The sequence below is a fragment of the Apus apus genome, chromosome 13, assembly GCF_020740795.1.
Source record: "Apus apus isolate bApuApu2 chromosome 13, bApuApu2.pri.cur, whole genome shotgun sequence".
Taxonomy (NCBI): Eukaryota; Metazoa; Chordata; class Aves; order Apodiformes; family Apodidae; genus Apus; species Apus apus.
In genome coordinates, this window is record NC_067294.1 from 18,237,688 (window position 1) to 18,256,381 (window position 18,694).

At 45.5% G+C, this 18,694-nt stretch overlaps 1 protein-coding gene across 1 annotated transcript in view; it reads right to left on the reverse strand.

The window, feature by feature from the left end:
- Nucleotides 1–18,694, reverse strand: part of LOC127390254 (protocadherin alpha-2-like) — a 132,504-nt gene that overhangs the window by 38,751 nt on the left and 75,059 nt on the right. Inside the window, exons 2-3 of the mRNA XM_051631569.1 lie at nt 8,293–8,351; nt 6,059–6,147 (exon numbers count right to left, since the gene is read on the reverse strand). Of these exons, the coding sequence (XP_051487529.1) occupies nt 6,059–6,147; nt 8,293–8,351 (148 nt within the window). The remainder of the gene's footprint in view (nt 1–6,058; nt 6,148–8,292; nt 8,352–18,694) is intronic.

Sequence of the window (18,694 nt, forward strand, 5' to 3'; positions counted from 1 at the left end):
TTAAGGAGAAATTGTTCTCTATTCACAACCACAATGCAAAGCTGTATCACAGAATCACAGAATGGTGAAGGTTGGAAGGCACCTCAAAGATCATCAGGTTCCAACCTCCCTGCTATGAGCAGGGACACCTCCCACCAGACAAGGCTGCACAAGCCTCATCCTGGCCTTGAACACCTCCAGGGAATTAAATATGTTGTATCTCAGGTCTTAGAGCAGCCAGTTATTTTCTTAGGCTCTCTTTAAATCTAATTTAAAAAAAAATACTTCAGAAGCCAAGACCCTTGGGACAGCATTGTGGCCCCTGAGAGCTTTTATTGGAGCGTGACACCTGCTGAATCTTGAGAACAGCATCTGTTGCAACAGTAAGAGTCAAACTTAAAAAAAAAAAAAGTGCATTTACTCCCTCTGTGCTGATGTTAAATGGACTCAAAGACACAAAGATCAAATGATTATTCCATGAAATGAACAACTAACTTCCGTGTGCCTTTCTGCCCCCCACCACAACCTCAGTGTGTCAATCTTCTTTCGAGCGACCCACAGCTCAGTAGTCACTGAAGAGCCCACACCATGCCACTCCCAAAGCTCTCTGCCTCCTGTAGACCTTCTAGGATCTCTTTCCAATTATTCCCTTCTAAGGGAAGATTCCAAGATTGCCAGACTCCAAGATTTTTACTGCTGACCCTCTCATATCCTTAGATGTCTCTGATCAGATCTCTCCTGCTCTCACTAAAGTCCCATCTCCTACTGGGGCCCTTCTCATATTTTGCTGTTGGAAGGAAGTGCCTCTGGCAGAAGGTTTTTATTGAAGTAGCACTTATTTGCCTGACATACAGATTGGTCTGTGAAACACAGAGTTGTGTATGGCACAACTACACTAGAACATTGTAATGATCTCTTCTCCTGTCAAGGCATTCTTGGACATTTTTGTTAAAACTCATGCAAGCATTCCCTTTTCTTTACAGCTTTCTTAATTTCCTTACATCTCATTCCCAAAACTGTATCCCAAACCAGCATTAAAAAATGTACTAGAAAGACCAACATTCCCTTGAAGAAAAGAACGTAAGAAGGACATCCCAGCATAAGGACATGGAGCTGTTGGAGCAAGTCCAGAGGAGGCCATGAAGATGGCCCAAGGGCTGGAGCAGCTCTGCTCTGGAGACAGGCTGGGAGGGTTGGGGTGTTCAGCCTGGAGAAGAGAAGGCTCCAGGGAGACCTTAGAGCACCTTCCAGTGCCTGAAGGGGCTCCAGGAAAGCTGGGGAGGGGCTTGGGACAAGGGCAGGGAGGGATGGGATGAGGGGGAAGGGTTTCCAGCTAAAAAAGGGGAGATGGAGATTAGACATTAGGAGGAATTCTTCACTGTGAGGGTGGGGACACCCTGGCCCAGGTTGCCCAGGGAAGCTGTGGCTGCCCCATCCCTGGCAGTGTTGAAGGGCAGGTTGGATGGGGCTTGGAGCAACCTGGGCTGGTGGGAGGTGTCCCTGCCCATGCAGGGGGTTAGATCTAGATGATCTTTAAGGTCCCTTTCAACCCAAACCACTCCATGATTCTACGATAACTTGAATTATTTGCCATATTTACACTTGCTCCTCATTTAATTTTGGGCATTCATTCCTTATTCTACAGCCCATCAATGGGCATCCTCTGCATTCCAGCTGATTGCAGCAGGAACCATCTTCCCAGAGCAACATGAATCTATTCCAGAGCAACTGCAGTTCCCAACATAAAACCAGCCTGAGAGTTTATGGGCATGGAATCTCCCAGCATGGATAAAGAGGTCACAGTTAGGCAGGAGGTAAGGAAGAGCAGAAAAAAGCTGAATAAGGCTCTGATAGACACAAACTTCAGAGGACAAATGTTGAAAGAGTCAGAATTGGGGTGATGGGACACAATTTTGTAGGTAGATTTTCTACAGACATACACACACACACATATATATAACATATATATATACACACATAGAGCACATCCAGTCCTCTGCAGACCTAGAGGTGATCTCTGGGTTTCCTGGTTATAATGTTCCCCTGCCACTTCCCTGCCTCTCCTGCTTCTTTCTCTTAAGGAATAGCAGCCAATATTTCTACTGCTGTTTCCTTGGCTGGTTGAAGGGATAAACATATGCACCTTGAATGTCAGGCATGGAGAACTGCCCATGTTGAGGTCAGTAGATTCTCACACACACAAAAAAATAGCCTTTTTCATAAGAGCACTGAAAAAAACCTCCACCTCTTAAAAAAGGCCACCACCTTCCAGCTAATTACCTGGGAAAAGGAAACAAAAATGACAGCTATGCTTAGAAGAATGTTACCACTGCAAAATGAGATGCATAAAATCAGCATGGTTTAGGATTGCACTTGCATTTGCAGCCTTCATTCTGTTCCTTGTGCATATTTGGAAGGCTGGATGCTGAAATCCCAGCCTCCTTGAAGTGAGGGGGCTGCCTGCCAAGGACTTGGGGGATGCCAGGATTCCAGCCATGGTCTTGGCCTACATGCTTCCAAACTTGAGATGCAGATTTTCCCATCAGGTCCTTTCCTCTTTTGTTTACAGGTTTGTCTGAATCATAGAATCACAGACTGGTTTGGCTTGGAAGGGACCTTAAAGATCATCTAGATCTAACCCCCTGCATGGGCAGGGACATCTCCCACCAGCCCAGGCTGCTCCAAGCCCCATCCAACCTGCCCTTCAACACTGCCAGGGATGGGGCAGCCACAGCTTCCCTGGGCAACCTGGGCCAAGGTCTCACCACCCTCACAGTGAAGAATTCCTCCTAATGTCTAATCTCCATCTCCCCTTTTTCAGCTGGAAACCCTTCCCCCTCATCCCATCCCTCCCTGCTCTTGTCCCAAGTCCCTCCCCAGCTTTCCTGGAGCCCCTTCAGGCACTGGAAGCTGCTCTCAGGTCTCCCTGGAGCCTTCTCTTCTCCAGGCTGAACACCCCAACCCTCCCAGCCTGTCTCCAGAGCAGAGCTGCTCCAGCCCTGGATCACCTCTGTGGCCTCCTCTGGACTTGCTCCAAGAGCTCTATTCAACAGGAATGTCTACAGTCAAACGTAGACCAGGTTTTGCTTGGGCAACACGTATTTCCTGAAGCATCATGTGATGGTGGAGTGCAGCTATGCATTAGGAATTAAGGATCTACTGACTGAAGATTTGACTTGTTCATCCTTCTTAAAGTGCTCCTATGACATCATCTTTGAATGCTCCCATTGATTAACTCTCTGAATCTGGCTCTGTGAAGCATCCTACCCGTGGCTTTTGTGGATTGTTCAATTAAATGAATGGTTTAGTGACAAACTGATGGGGATTAATCAATTGACTAAAACAACTGCATGGAGAATGTGTGCACAGAGTGGGCTTGGAAGTGGTTTTTAGTAATCAGAAGTGGAGACCTGCAGCTGCCACAGTATCCTGATGATAACAGAGATAATAAATAACTTGTCTAGGAGCTTATCTGGACCCAGGTGCACTCCATGCATATGTAAATGATAGGTCAGGAGCAAATGTATTTGTTAACTCAGTCGACTGCAATTGACCATAATGAGTTTCATCTCTTCTGCAAAGCATCACTTGGGTGTGTCAACCTGATGAAAAATATTACAGGTCTTGAACCTAAATTAGAAAAAAGAAAGAAGCATTGCAAGAGATATCTGTGGGTAGGATTCTAAAAACAGGGGTAGTAAATTGCTGGAAATGTGATGCATGATTAAGCTAATTTGCACAATCATTAATCCTGAGATTTCTGCCCAGAGAAGCTGTGGCTGCCCCATCCCTGGCAGTGTTGAAGGGCAGGTTGGATGGGGCTTGGAGCAACCTGGGCTGGTGGGAGGTGTCCCTGCCCATGCAGGGGGTGGGACTGGATGATCTTTAAGGTCCCTTCCAACCCAAACCAGCCTGGGATCATATAATTTGCCTCTGAATTGCCAGTTTGCTATTAAGGACCAGAAATACCTGTAGCTTTTGCTGACAAGAAGTGCAGAAGAACATTCTCTGAAACCCACCAAAAACCAGCTAACTAATGTTATGTCCCTTGGGAGTAGACAAACTGAATGTGTCTTCATCATGTAGGAAATAATATCCATTTACAAGGAACCTGATCCACAAAAACCAGATTTAAAGACAGCTGTAACTAGCATGGATATTCCCTAACACAACTTTAATTAGTTCTGTTTTCCTCTATGCTAGAAAAGAATTCCTGTTGCTGCAGGTATTTCTTACAACCTGTTTGAACACATTACCTAGAAATAAGAACCACAGAGAAACAATGGTCTACAATGCTCAGTGATCAAACAGCCTTGGCCCTGACTGTCAACTCTCCAGGGCCTCCTGCCAGCTTCTCCCCTCACTATGTCTTAGTTTTCTCCACCCCTCAGAGCCACCAGCACACAGAGCAGTGTGTGCAACAGGGGTGCACTCACTGCACAGGTGCCTCATTGCATGGTCCTGGAGGGCAAGGGCATTAAGAGCCAAGGGTTAGTGCTGCTCCTCAACCAAAGAGATGTTCAGCTTCCCAAAGCGAGTCTAAAATGATGAGATGCAAAAAGAAGAGCAGAGAGGAGTCCAGAGAGTGAAACCCAGCTCATGGACCCAAGTGCCAATGGACCTCCTCAGAAGACAGGACCACCCAAGCTTCGCATTTACATTCAGGTACTTAGAAATCTGCACTATCAGCAAGCAAACATCTGAATATTTGCAGCCATGCTGAAGTGGGTACGAGGTAGGACACGAAGAGCTCAGTCAGGGACAATGAGTGAAGCTGCCAGCCTGAGGGAAGCCCTTGGAAAGGTCAGAGTCTCCACGTGGTGACATTTTCAAACGCAAGCTCAACAGTTGTGTGCCCTTCCTAACATGCCCAAGCTGTGTCTTCCTGCAAAGCCTGCAACAGAAGGATGAGCACACAAACCCCAGATAATTAGAGCCCAGGGGCCCCTTATATATGATATTAATTGCCAAATCAGTTTCTGCAGAAAAGCCTTCTGCAACACCAGTGTGGGTTTTGCTGGGCAGCATTAATTCCTGGATACGTTTTCTCTGTGACTGCAAATCCTGAAGTTGCTCCCTCAGCCCTTTATCCCTGCAAAATTCCCATTTAAACCAAGGAAAAGTTTTGCAGAAAAAAAAAAAAAAGAAAAGAAAAGGATTGAATAAAGCAGCTCTCACATCATCTCTGCTGGAGACCCCACTTCATGGCCTTTGACCTGCCTCCATGATGTGAGTGTCACTCCTCATTTGCATTCCTGGAGGACACAGAGCTGCCATTCAGGGCTCACAGGGCATCCACTAAGTTGACAGCTTAGTCTGGACATGACTGGAACCACTGGTCACACCAGGGACTGGCTGCTCCACTACCTCTCTCTATTATTCCTGCTCCAACATAAAAAGTGAGAATATTTTACTGCCTCCACTGCAAAATATACAGGTAATTTTTCTTCTTAACTCTCTGAGGACCTTTTGTGAATTCTATTGACTGTTGTGCAGTCATCAGTCACCCTGAGTAAATGAAGCTACATTCCAACAGGTATTTTTGGGCATTTATTTTGTCAAGTAGATAATAGCTTCATTTCCATCACTGTGTCACAGTGAGTGAAAATAGCCAGGGGAAAAAAAAAAAAAAAAAAAAAAGGTATGATTTCACCACAGAAAATTAAAAGAAAGACTCAAAGAGACTTACTGGGTTTGTAAAAATAAGAAAGGGTGAACTGATAAGCTCCTACCCCAGTTTTATTGTTCTTCTGAAACGGAGGGCCAACCACCTCAAGAGCCACAGGCATTTTGAATCTGAACACACACATCAGGACTGAAGCCCTTTCATTACACCAACCAATAACCCCCCAAGGCAGGGTTGAAACTGGCACTGAGGGCTCTTAATCTCCAGTGCTGATCTGAGACTGAGTAAAGAAAAAGATGCATTTTCTGCTTTCTTATTCCCCTCTATTTAGACTAATTTACAACAACTTGCCTCAGAGACACCAACCAGAAGGAAAACTAGGATGGAAGCGTTAGGAACCCACCTCAGCTAACATGAGTTCCTCAGATGTATTCTGGATTGTCACAGCCTTACCTGTGGTAGCACTGGAGACTGTTGGCCACTGCTGATCAGGTCCTCCTGGTCCTCCACGCAGGACTCCTGCCTCCTCCACGTGCACAGCACTGCATGGGCACAGATCACAGTTAGATGATACAGCTCCTTTCTGCCCTGGGCTTTAAAACATCTCTTTCTTGCTGCTTTTCAAAAGTCATAACCTTTTGTTGCTGTGCAACTACTCCTATAATATTTATTATGTGATGGTAACAAGTTCTGCTGGAGATCTAGCTGTTTTGACCTAAAAAAAGTTATCTTTGATCATTTACTAAAACACAGCTGTGGCATAATTTATAAAATGATGATCTGCAGGACACTTTGCATTCATTGCCTGGAAGCCACTAACAAGAAGGTGAAACACCTCCCTGGCTGTTATGATGTACTAGCATGAAAGCAAATTATAAGAAGTTGTTGGAATGAGTTCTGAGCTCTGTCATTTTTCTACTTTACCAGGTCCCACCATCCTGGGTTGCTACATGGTCCTCATGAGCAGTTCAGGGAGAGAAATACATGTTCTCCAATGCAGGAGCTAAGCCAACAAATTGTGCAGTGTCACCTCGTGAGCACTTGGCCTTGAAAGCACCAACTTGGGTATCAGCTACCACCTCAGATGGAAGGAAAGGAAAAAAATCTGCTACTTTTAGTGCAAACTAGGGATGTGTTTGTGTGCAGTTCCCTAGAGAAACTAGATTCTGTGACTGTGAACCCTGCTCTTTGCTCATCTGCTCCTCGGCTGCCTTCCACGCTCCCAGTTAAACTTAATGAGAGTGTCAACCAAATGACAGGTGTCCCATGGATACCAAATTTCCACCATTTTCATTCAAAATTAGCATTTTATGAATATCATCAGCTGGGCAGGTTATACAGGGAGATTTCAGGTAAGGACTGGGGCTGGTGAGAGAACAGAGGAACATACACAATTTCCCATAAAGGCTTCATTAGCTCCCCTGCTTGGGGGGGTAAATTGCTCTAAATGACCTCTGACCTTTCATTCATCATTCCAGGCAAGATCTTGAGCTCTGTATAGAAGGGAATGTGGATTCATAGGATCACACTGGGAATACACAAGAGCAGCCTGACTCTGAGGACTGGTAAATAAGATGCTCAGGCTGGCAGAAGAATTCCTGCTTCCTGCTCCCCAGCCAGTTTATTCATTTTGCAGTAAGCAGTCAGGGATTAAAACCAACAAACAACAGCAGGAACATAAAAGAAAGAAACCAGTTTGCCCAACTGGCCACAGAATCAAGCTGGCTCTTCCTTGCCTTCTGATTCCTGAGATTTAGGCTCAGCTGGAGAGACACACTGTGTCCTCAGCCACCTGAGCACAGTCTCAGGGATGGGCAGTCTGAACCTGAGCTTTGGACTTCAACCTTCTGAAGGTTCTTCAGCCCTATGGATAACAGATCAAAGGTGGTGGGTTACTACAGTCCCATTGCACCAACAATTTTGGGAAAAACATACCATCCTGCATGTTGTAGTGCATCTAATCCTACAAAGTAGCCTTATTAATCCTGTCAGATTACACCTGAATACATAGCCAGTCTTCTAATCTGCTCAGCAAGGAAGAGCAAAGATATTATTTTATTTAAATTCTACAAAACCAGCCGAATTATATTTTTTCCAGGTGTACTGAGGAGCAGATAATAGCAGAGCCTGCTTGTGGTGTTAGGCAGAGGACTTTCAGAGGTGTCTAAGGAGACTTGGACACAGCCTGACTATTCCTTCTTTGAAAATCTGTCTCATATCTTTAAAATGTCCTTAGAAGTGTGTTAATCATCTTGACTGCACCATGTGGTTAATAAACCAACTGCAGGAGCAGCATTATTACTTTTATGGTAACAAGAAAATGCATCAATGCTGCAGAGAATCTATTGAAACCTCAGCAGAGATTATTACAGGGAGCCTTAAAGTAAACCAAGAGGCTGTCATCACAGTTAAATAATTCAATAATTGGAGAAGTTACACCTTGACAACCACTGTGCAAAAAGACAGGAGGTAAACACAAAAAAGCACAGACTACAGTGGTGCAATAACAGCAGGAGATGAAGTCACACTGGGTCTGTAGCACATGGAGATGGGAAGTGGGAGCAGCAAAACTCCAGTGCTTTCCATCTCACTGTACATATCCCCTTCCTCAGAGCCAGCTTTGTCCTTCCCACAGAGAGCAAAGACAGAACTCCCCTTGGGAATGGTTGGGGAAACACCACACCTACCTTTGCATTCCTGCCCTTAGGGATGCAGAGTAACGCCAGTCAGGATTGGGGTGTTTTGGCTGTAGAAACAAAAGCCCAGGATAAGGTTGTTAAGGCAGGTTAAAGACACTGAAAAGCAGCACATGCAGCTGCCTGACTGTGTCAGAGAGTCTACATGGAGCTACTTAGTCTTTGTGAACATTCAGAACTGCCAAATCCTTCTAGAAATGTTAAAAATAAAAATAAATTTAAAAAAAAATAATCTGCTTGTCTCTGCAACAAACTTGTTTGCAAGCAAAGGCCTTTGGCTAGAGAAGATCTCTGTGGAATGACATTTAATGCTGGAAACTGGTGAACAGCTACTTCATACACTCATCAACATTCTGGGCATTGGGGGGAAAAAAAACAACCCACATCACAAATCCATAATATACACCGTTTGTTTTCCTGATGAGCTGAGGAAACTTGAGCTCCTGCATGGAACAGCATCTGCTTGAGGATGTATAAAAGGGACATCCCTGTGAAGGGGACATGGGGGACAGTCTGTCTGCTGAGAGGTTTCTGCTGGTGTTTAGGGTACTGCAGAGGACTGCACTGAACTGCCTCAGACCTGCAGACTGCAGCAAGTCTTTGATCAAAGGCAGATGTGCTCTTCATAAAACCAAGAACTACCATGTTCCCCTTATTCATGAGAGGGCTTGAGGTGAAAGGGGAAAGGGGAAGCCAGCAGGACCCTCTGACCAATCAACCTCAGCACATGCTGACCTGCTGCAGAGCAGCTTGCTAATAAAGAGATAATTAAGAAATCCTCTGTTGATCAAAAATTGCTCCAGAAAATCTCTTTTGCATTCCCAGGGGACCATCGTAATAATTTTCAACTCCAGTAATGACTGCAAGCTCTGGTCCTTTAAAATGAAGCCCAAAGCACACAACAAGGCTGTTTCTCAGTGTTCTCAAGACATTGTCATGTAGGTGATACCTCAGCCAGTGCTGAACTTCAAGCACTTGAATTCAATGAGAGGTCCTCTGTCCAGAAACATAATGAACTACACTCATTCCTGCTGTGTGCTGCACAGTGCCAAACACACAAATAATATATGACAGTAATGGTTTCATTCTCTTCAAGCTATTGGAGGCAGATCAGAAAAGAACTTGGTGCCATTACTTGAAAGAGAAAAAGAAAGTGTTGGATGCTCTGAATTATTGAAAGCCAACTCTGTCTTTCCTCCTGAGGCTAGGGGTATGCTTTTCCCTGGATCAATAGGTTTTATTCAAATAAAAATGGAGCAATCACAACTTACACTAACACTCTATCACCATCTCTCCCAGGTCCAGCATCACTCAAGAGTGAGATGCTCTTGGATGATGCTCATCCTGCTGATCTTTATGGTCTGAGTTGCACAAATGGGGGGGAGGCTGCTGTTTGCAACCACACATTAAACATCCGTGCTAGCAATTTCCTTCCCATTAATCCCCAGTTCTCTGGCATGCTCTGGTTCTGCTGAGTTTAGCAGAAAGTGGCTTAACAAGGAGCCCATTATGTGTGGTTCCAGTATTTCCTGATTCATTCCATTTTGGCCCCAGTCCCAGGGATATCAAAGTCATTCTGAAGTCACCCATGTAGTACCAGTCAATTAAAGAGGATACAAAATAATACACACTGGTCAGATCCTCTCCTGAGTAAACTTTTCTTGGTGTGTGAAGGGTGCTGACACCAGAAGATTTGGCTTCTTCTCTGCTGGGGTTTTTCTTAGAGCAGGGGGAGCTGCAGGGCTGGGGGCAAAGCCCCCTGGCTCTTTTGGTGCAATGGGAGAGGTCACTAATTTGTGTGAGGAAAGGAAGTGCGAGGAGAAGGAATCTGACCAAAGTCCCAGGCAAAAGACAGAGGAATTGAGATTACATCAAAGAGCTGGAAAAGTCTGACATGAGCTGGAGGGGAGTGAGAGAAGAGGGAAATGGCCACAGCAGAGAGGTTTTCTGTTTGCAGCTGAGAGCTTTCCAGCTCTTGGCTAGAAAGACAAACACCCACATTTTGTTGCAGTGGGAATTTTCAGATACCAGATCCTAAGTAGGTGATGAGGGCAGAAGAAACTCATCAGTTAGAAATTCATCATTCATTCACCCCACAGGTATGAACCAACACTCACCATGTCCATCTCCAAGTAGGAGACTGGGATATCTTTAAGGGTTGCTCTCCAGGGGCTGGGGCACCTTGTGGTCACTCCCAAGCAGTTCTCTCTGCTAGTACTCTTTAGGCAAGGCTGCAGTGTTGCTCCCAGAGGGGCAGTGGAAGGAAGCAAGGGATCGGAAAAATACACTCGAAAGAGGGAAACATCTATTGCCACAGTTGACTTTCAGAGGCTGCTTTTTGTTTTTAACTGTGAGAAATTCCATGTCTGAGACTTCTCTGCTTTTTGAAGTCTTCAGAGGAAGGAGCAGGCAGTGGGGCAGCAGTCCAGCCTTTGTCCAGACCTGTCCTCACCCAGTCCCGTCACATGTGCACTGCTTGACTGGGAACTTTCAGACCTCAGCAAGAGACATGTTTGCCCCACACTGGTGTTATCACAAGTCAACATCCTGCATCTGGCAAAACTGGAGAAATCCCCATGTTGTCAGAGTAACTGGCTTCTCCTTTTTTTCTGCTGCAGACTGCAATTTTTTAAGATCCTTCGGCCATAAGAGAAAAGCTGTTTCAAGTCACTTTTAAATGAGATTGGGCAATCATGGGAGAGAAAAGCAAAAAAGCATGACCAGTCATAGAAGTGACTGCACAGAAGGAGCAGCAAACTGGTCAGTAATCCCCTTCCCCAGCTCAGATGCAGCATCTTCTTATAGATCCAATAAGCTTCCCCAGACTGCATGCTGGGTTGGCTTATCTCTCTGGCTATCAAGAGTCCACCTTTACCAGGCCACCCACTGAGACCTGCCAGGTTGCCATATGCTCTGTGACATGACATGACATGGCCCCTGTCACAGTCAAGCAGTGTCTTCAGCACAGTCCCAGGGGACAGGAGTCTGCACAGGAGCTGTCAAGGGGCTCCTCTGCAAAGTCCTGTCACAGGCCCTGCTGGGAGAAGGGTAGCTGTGTGACACAACCCCCCAGGGCAAGGTACAGCTGGCCAGGAAGCAAGAGCACAGGGAGGAAGCACCAAGAGGAACACAGGCTCTGCACTGGTCCACAAGCTTCCCAGTTGGACAACGCTGTACTCTCACTGTGTCCCACAACGCTGACAAAGTCATTCTAGTTCATCTTCCCTCCCCAGCTCCCAGCCCATTGCAAGATGCTGCTTATCACATGCCAGCCCATTCTGCTGCCTTTAAGGTAATCTGAGCCTGCCATTTCCCTCAGAGGTTTTTCAAGGTCATGTATCAAGTCCAGTGATCCTGTCATTACCATTCATCAGAGGAGGTGAGGGAAGCCACACGATCCAGCACAGAAGCAATCACAGAATCCCACAGTCCTCCTGGTTGGAAAAGACCTTCAAGATCATCGAGCCCAACCATAACAGAACTCCACCAACCATTAACCCAACTCTATCGATTCCAATGCTCAAACCATGTCCCTCAGCACCACATCTACACGGCTTTTAAACACCTCTAGGCATGGAGACTCAACCACCTCCTTGGGCAGCCCGTGCCACTGCTTAATAACCCTTTCAGTGAAGAAGTTTCTTCTAACATCTGATCTAAACCTCCCCTGGTGCAACTTGAGACCATTTCCTCTTGTCCTGTTGCTTGTTATTAGGGAGAAGAGTCCAACCCCCACCTCACTAGAACCTCCTTTCAGGGAGCTGCAGAGAGCAAGAAGGTCTCCCCTCAGCCTCCTTTTCTCCGGGATGAACACCCTCAGGTCCCTCAGACACTCCCTGATTCTCCCATCACCTGCTTTTTCAGATTCAGTAACAGCACACACCACCACAGTTGTGAGATGTGCCCAAGTCTGCCCGGGTGCCTACAGAAGGGGTTGTCACTGCACCACCTGAACACCTCCCACCAACACGTTTTCCTGCAGGCACCAGGGTCACATCCTGCCAGCCACACAACCACAAGCAGGAATGGGACTAGTCACAAACAACCAACCCTATTTGAACAGCCAATCAACAAAGTGCACGTGTAATACAAAATTAAGCCACCTTAGCCAAAAAGCTCGAGAAGCTGTTTTCAAATTGCACAGGGTGGGTTCACTGAAGAATCATTTAATTGCTTCATGGAGAATAAACTGAGCTACATTGTTGCAAACATTTTGCTCAGTTCCCTTTTTCAGCTAATACTGTAACACAGTAAGGATTTGTCCCTAAGATAGAAGGAATTTCTGAAACATTTTAATGTTGCCCTGATCCCCTGAATCCCTGTTCATGAAAAATCAAAGCAAAAGCTGCCACTTCCTTCAGTGGGTGTTAGAACAGGGCCTGCCTGAGGTGGAGAAGTGTGAATCAAACATTTATAAACAGTTACCAGACAATGAGACTGCTAAAAACATCCCACTCCACTCCTGTTTCTACACAAAGGCAGGACAGAATGACATAAGGTATATTTACCAAATAAATTCACTTTGAAGCAGTAATAAAAGGCCTTTTAGAACCCCAGACCATATAGAGCTCTGCTTATTTTCCAGTGACACAATGCTGACAGGTGTGGGGAAACAGAGGCTTCTATTCCTGATTTCCTTATGTAAATGTTTAGAATTGATTTGATGTGGAGAACAAACTATTTATAGACTGAACATGCGTTTATCATGCAAGGAAATCCGAATGGAAACTGGAAAGAGTGTCATTTGCATTCCTAACTTGGAGAAAACTAAGGTGAAGGGAACAGGCAAGTGCACCTGTAAAGTATATTTAATGAGTTCCAAGAGAAGGAAAACTGCTCTGTATAATATTGGATGCAAATTTCTGCTGGCACAGCAGAAAGCACCAAAGCTGAAGCACAGAGCACTGTCCCTGCCTGGCAGAATTCAGTGGCAGATTCAGATGCTGCCACTAAACAAAAGAACATTTCCAGTTAACCTTTACAATGTCAGTGGGGCCGGAGAATTTCTTAAAGGATTAAGCTCTTGAGCTGAGATTGAAAGACATTCCCCCATTAATACCTTTTAAAGCCTCTGTGAGAAATCTCCTGGGAAGTCAGTCTGCTCCAGACAATGCTGTGGGCTTACCAGATGTAGATACTTCAACACACACACACATTTTCAAGCATTATCAAGGTGTGCTCAACTCAAACATTGATTGGATTTGTTTTTCCATGTGTTTAGCAGTTGGTTTTGAAGTGCAAAATGCAGAGGGAGAGCCAGGAGCAGAGCAAACAGCCACAAAACTCCAACCAGCCCCTGAGTCTCACTAATGTGAAGCTTTTTTTTCACTTTCTGAGAAGTGCACAGAGAGAATCACGTACATTTATTTACAAACATCACATGAAAAATCCTATTTTCTCAGCCTCATGTGTCACCACACAAAAAAGAGTACTAGGAAATGCATGATCAGAAGAGCTGATATCTTTTCTATCAAGAATCCAGACTGCCCACACTCATTAGGAATGTGCCAGGCTGCCTTCTGGGGCACAAAACTTCAGTTAAAACAGATGTTGGTTTGATTATTCTCCCCTGCATTGAAGGGAAAAGGTTGTCATGAGATGCAAGACACAACAAAACAGCTTAACCACACCAAATATTGAGAAAAAGATATGAGAAATGAAAAACATACAGTCCAAGAACCTGATACTAGTTACTCAGGCATCACTTGGTACCTCACAGATACATGAGGAAAAGGAACACAAACTAAAGCTTTAAAATCTTTCCAGAAAATGATGCATTATCACTGCAACAGTGACCTGTAATAAAAATGATATCTTCATGCACCCCCTTCCCACCTCCATGCCCCCTCCCCTTTCAAAAGGCAGGAACCCAAGCTGCCCACAACCTCCCACAGCACCAGCAACAAAGCCCCAGTCTTTTGCTGTCCCCTAGCCCCCCTGCCTGCTCATCCCCCAGGAGTTATTGAGCTGATGAGAGCCCATTCACCCACATTCACGTTCTTATCACCAGCCTCCTGCCAGCAATAAGGTTCCTAAGGTTTTCAGTGCAGTTGTGATGGCACATTTCTTCTTTTCCAGAAAACGTTTGGTGTGAGATATTCTCATAAACCCATCAAGGACCACAGAGGCCAGGCAGGGGGTGCAGAAGCACAGGTTGTCTTGCAGGAACAAGCTCTCATCCCAACAGCACAACACCAGCAGCACAAACCAGAATATTCACACAACAATCAGCTCTTCAACAAAGAATTCCCTGCCTAACCTTAAGGCACTGGATTTTCCCTTCCTCTGCATCCTTCTAATGACTTAATGAAGTCAGACACAACTTGGTGTCATTATTAGCATCTTTGACCTTTACTAGTAAATACAAAAAGGACTAAGACCTTTGAGGATTACTGAGATTAATCCCAAATAACTTTGAACTGTTTTTCCTCTCACTGTACAAGCATTTGCAAAATAGTAGCCTCTGTGAAACCCTGGGTACAAGACTGATGCAGAGAACACCCAGTAACCTGCTCCCATCCTCATCACTGAGCAACTATTAGAAGAGCAATTTCCAGAAACTGTAAAAAAAAACACAACAAAACAACAACAACAAAAAACCCCAAAACACAAAAACAAACAACCCATGACCTGTTCAAATTATCCAAAAGGAACAGACACATCAGAGATGAACTTTCTAAATCAATGCCAGGACAAAGCTGCCCATTGCTCTGCTTCACAGGTGAAGGTGTGGGATTTAAAAACTGATTAAAAAGTTAGTTTAGCTAAAAAGAGGAACAGTTTTCTGAAGAGTTAGTAACAAGGAGATCATTATCCTTAAAAATAGAACGGTGGTGTTGCTAAGCAATGGATGGCATATTCCATGCATATGCTGAGCTTGGAACAGGGGAAAGACAGGATTTTATAGTATGTAATTAGGTAGGAACTAATAATTAGTGAATGTCATTACATGCCCCCATTTTATCATGCACACCTGGCATCATCACAGCAGGACAGCTTAAGGAGCAGAAACCTAAGAACTTGTGATGAGTTGAACTTGTCAGGATTCCCTCTCTGTTTATATCTTATAGAACGACTGGAAGAATTAAGTCCTCCTTTGGCTCACAACTCCACACCAGCAGGCATTCACCACTTTGTTCTACACACCTCTCCACTTGGCTTTGCTGCCAGTGCCTGAGCCACACTGGTGATCAAACCTTGCTAATTCACTACATTCAGTGAAGTGAACCCTCCGATGTGATAGGAATCTCTCTATTAAACTCATTTCCTACTCATCTTGCATCCAAAATGAAGTCATTTTCAATTGTTGCTCTTTTTTTTTTTGACCCAGAAAATCAGGTGTGAGGTACATATTCCACTCTTTGATTCTCCAGCATACATGCTAATAAATACATGTTCCTTCCTATATCAAACAGATTCCTGGCATTTTCTTATACTCAGAGAGACTTTAAGGTACAAAAATAGTGGAGAAAACCAAAACAAAAAAAACCTCCCCCATCCCCTGCCACTCTGATTTATGGAAAAATACTGCATCAATTTCCAACAGCTCAGTTTCGAATGATCACGTTCATGGAAGACTTTAGTCCTTAAGATTTGTGCACCTTTGTGTAACTAAACAACAGCTGCAAACATCCTCATATGTTAATAAGGAGAAAGAAAGAAAGAAATCAGCTCAATTTCTCTGGCAACAAGTCAGGCTCCTTTCTACCCCACCAGTTACTCCCCCAGCTTTCCCATGTCTGGAGGCACAGCACACACTAAGACACAAACTTATCTTATGCCTGCCACAATCCTAGGGTACAAGCAACACACAGTAACTGCAAAATTTTCCTTTTGTGACTCAGAATTAGTCTCTCCTGTGAGTGCTTCTGGGTTTAGTTGCAATCTGTGTGGAAAGGAAGCAGTTCAGAGCAGGCAAACCACACACTATCTGCAGCCTGCCTGTATGCAGGCAGGAAGCAACCATTCATTCCTCACTGTGGGAAAATATTAAAGAAGGTTAATAAACTGCTGGCCAAACCATAGTTATTGAACAATTTTCAAGAGCAACCCAGCAGGTTGGAAGCTGTCACACTGGAACAGAATGACGGTGACTTGCTGTAATTCACTACAGAGATGGCACTGGATGGTCACTGTCCAGAAAGCAGGAGATGCAGCACTGGGGAGAACAAACAGCATCAAAGGTGGGGTTGCAATTTTCAGACAACTAAAACATGCCCAGAGAATATGATTGCAATGAGCTAAATTCAACAGCTTTGCCTAGGTGTTAAATCAAAGCAGTAGCAAACATCTAGAGCTGCTGTAATCTGTTGATCTCCAGGATAATCACTTCTTAAAATTATTTTTTTCCTGCAGTATTAGTTTTAGTGTTGAAAATGGAAGCCCAGGTGTCATTCCTCAGTACTCTGTTGGCAACAGGGAATTTTAGAGCTAGAAGGGAAGGTGGCAATACTCTATGGAGACAAGCCCCTGTGCATGCTGCAAAAAGAAAGTGAATCTCAAACAACAGACGCACAAACTGAACTTACCGACTGGGCCCTGAAATTCCCAGTAGTTCCCTAGAAATAAAATGCACTGCACAGATTTGAACTCGTTAGCACTGTGTTTTGTAGCTGTCGGTGAGCCCCAAAAGTAACACGCTCAACCCCAGCTTTCCAGCTGGAACCTCTGCTGAAGCACAGCTCTGCTCAGAGCACCCTGCTGACCGTTTCTCCCCGCAGCCTCACCTCGTTAGGAGTAACGGAGTCATTTTTAAGTAGGATCAGGTTTTGTGCACTCTGCCCACTCTGTCCTGTCAGATGCCTCTCAGTCACCACTGCAGAGGGACCAGTTCCTGGTGGGCCACAGGTATTGTAAAACATAAAAGTGTCACTCCCCGAGCCCGCCGTCAGGCACGCCTTGTAGCAGTAGGTCTTGGTGAGAGACCCGTTGCCCCTCACCTCAATGAAATGGGGCTGTACTTTCAAACCATGGGGCAGCCTGGCATCGATGTTGTTGTTGGCCTGCTTGTACAACTCAGCAGGGCTCCGTTCTCTGACCCCACAGAACCCTCCCGCACAGCAGGAGCCCCCATACAGGCTGTATCTGTAGCACTTGATGACAGCCAGCCCAATGATGGTGAAAAGGAAAACGAAGGAGATGGCGCTCAGAGCGATAATGAGATAAAGAGTGATCTCTGAGTAAGTGCTGGGACTTTTATAGTGCCTTCTTGTATCAGGGATAATTTTGGAAACTCTGTCCACCACGGCAACAGTGATGGCTACTGATGAGGACATCGGTGGCTCTCCATTGTCTCTCACCTCCACCGTCAGGTTGAAAGTAGGTGTGCTATCCTCCCCCAGCTTGCGAGTAGTCCTAATCTCCCCAGTATGGAGCTCTATCCTGAACAAACCTGGATCTGAGGTTTGCACCAGGTGGAAGAACAACCAAGCATTTTGTCCCGAGTCCCCATCGATGGCTATAATTTTGGTTACCAAATATCCAGCATGTGCCGAGCGTGGGATCATCTCCAGGGCTGCTGAAGTGTTGGTTGAGGTAGGATACAGAATCTGTGGAGCGTGGTCATTCTCATCCACCACATAGATGTAGACAATAACAGTGCTGCTCAGTGGTGGGATCCCAGCATCCTGAGCCTGGACAACCACCTGAAACTCCCTTAGTGTCTCATAGTCAAAGGACCTGACAGCATACATGTTGCCACTGTCGGATTTAATGGACACATAGGAGGTGACAGGCAGCCCTTCAATCTCCCCATCTAGTAGAGAATAGGACACGTAGGCATTTTCGGCGACATCTGGGTCAGTGGCTTTGATAGTGCACATCAAGGCTCCAATGGGGTTGTTCTCAGGGATGTAAACTGAGTACACAGGTTCATCGAACTGTGGAGGATTGTCATTGATGTCTGAGATCTCCACGTGGATCACCTTCTGGGAGGAGAGAGGGGGGCTCCCAGAATCAGTAGCAGTAACTGTGATGTTGTAGGCTGCTGCTTTCTCGTGGTCCAGTTTGCCCTGGGTGATCAAGGTGTAGGAGTTCTTGAAGGAGTTGAGTGTGAAGGGGAGGCCGGGGGGAATACGCAGACTGACCTGCTTGTTCAGCCCGGAGTCCTGGTCGGTGACACTCATCAGGGCCACCACAGTTCCTGCCTTTGCATCCTCTGGCACTGGGCTGTACAGGGAGGTCAGGACCACCTCAGGAACATTATCATTGGCATCCACAATGTTGACCAGCACCTTGCAGTGCCCAGCCATAGAGACAGGGCCCTGGTCAGTGGCTTGCACGTAGATCTCATAGAAGGATGCCTCTTCATAGTCCAAGGTACCATTAACCCGAACCTCTCCCGAGTGTGGGTCCACACTAAAGAGCTGCCTCACTTTCTGTGGGGTGTAGCTGC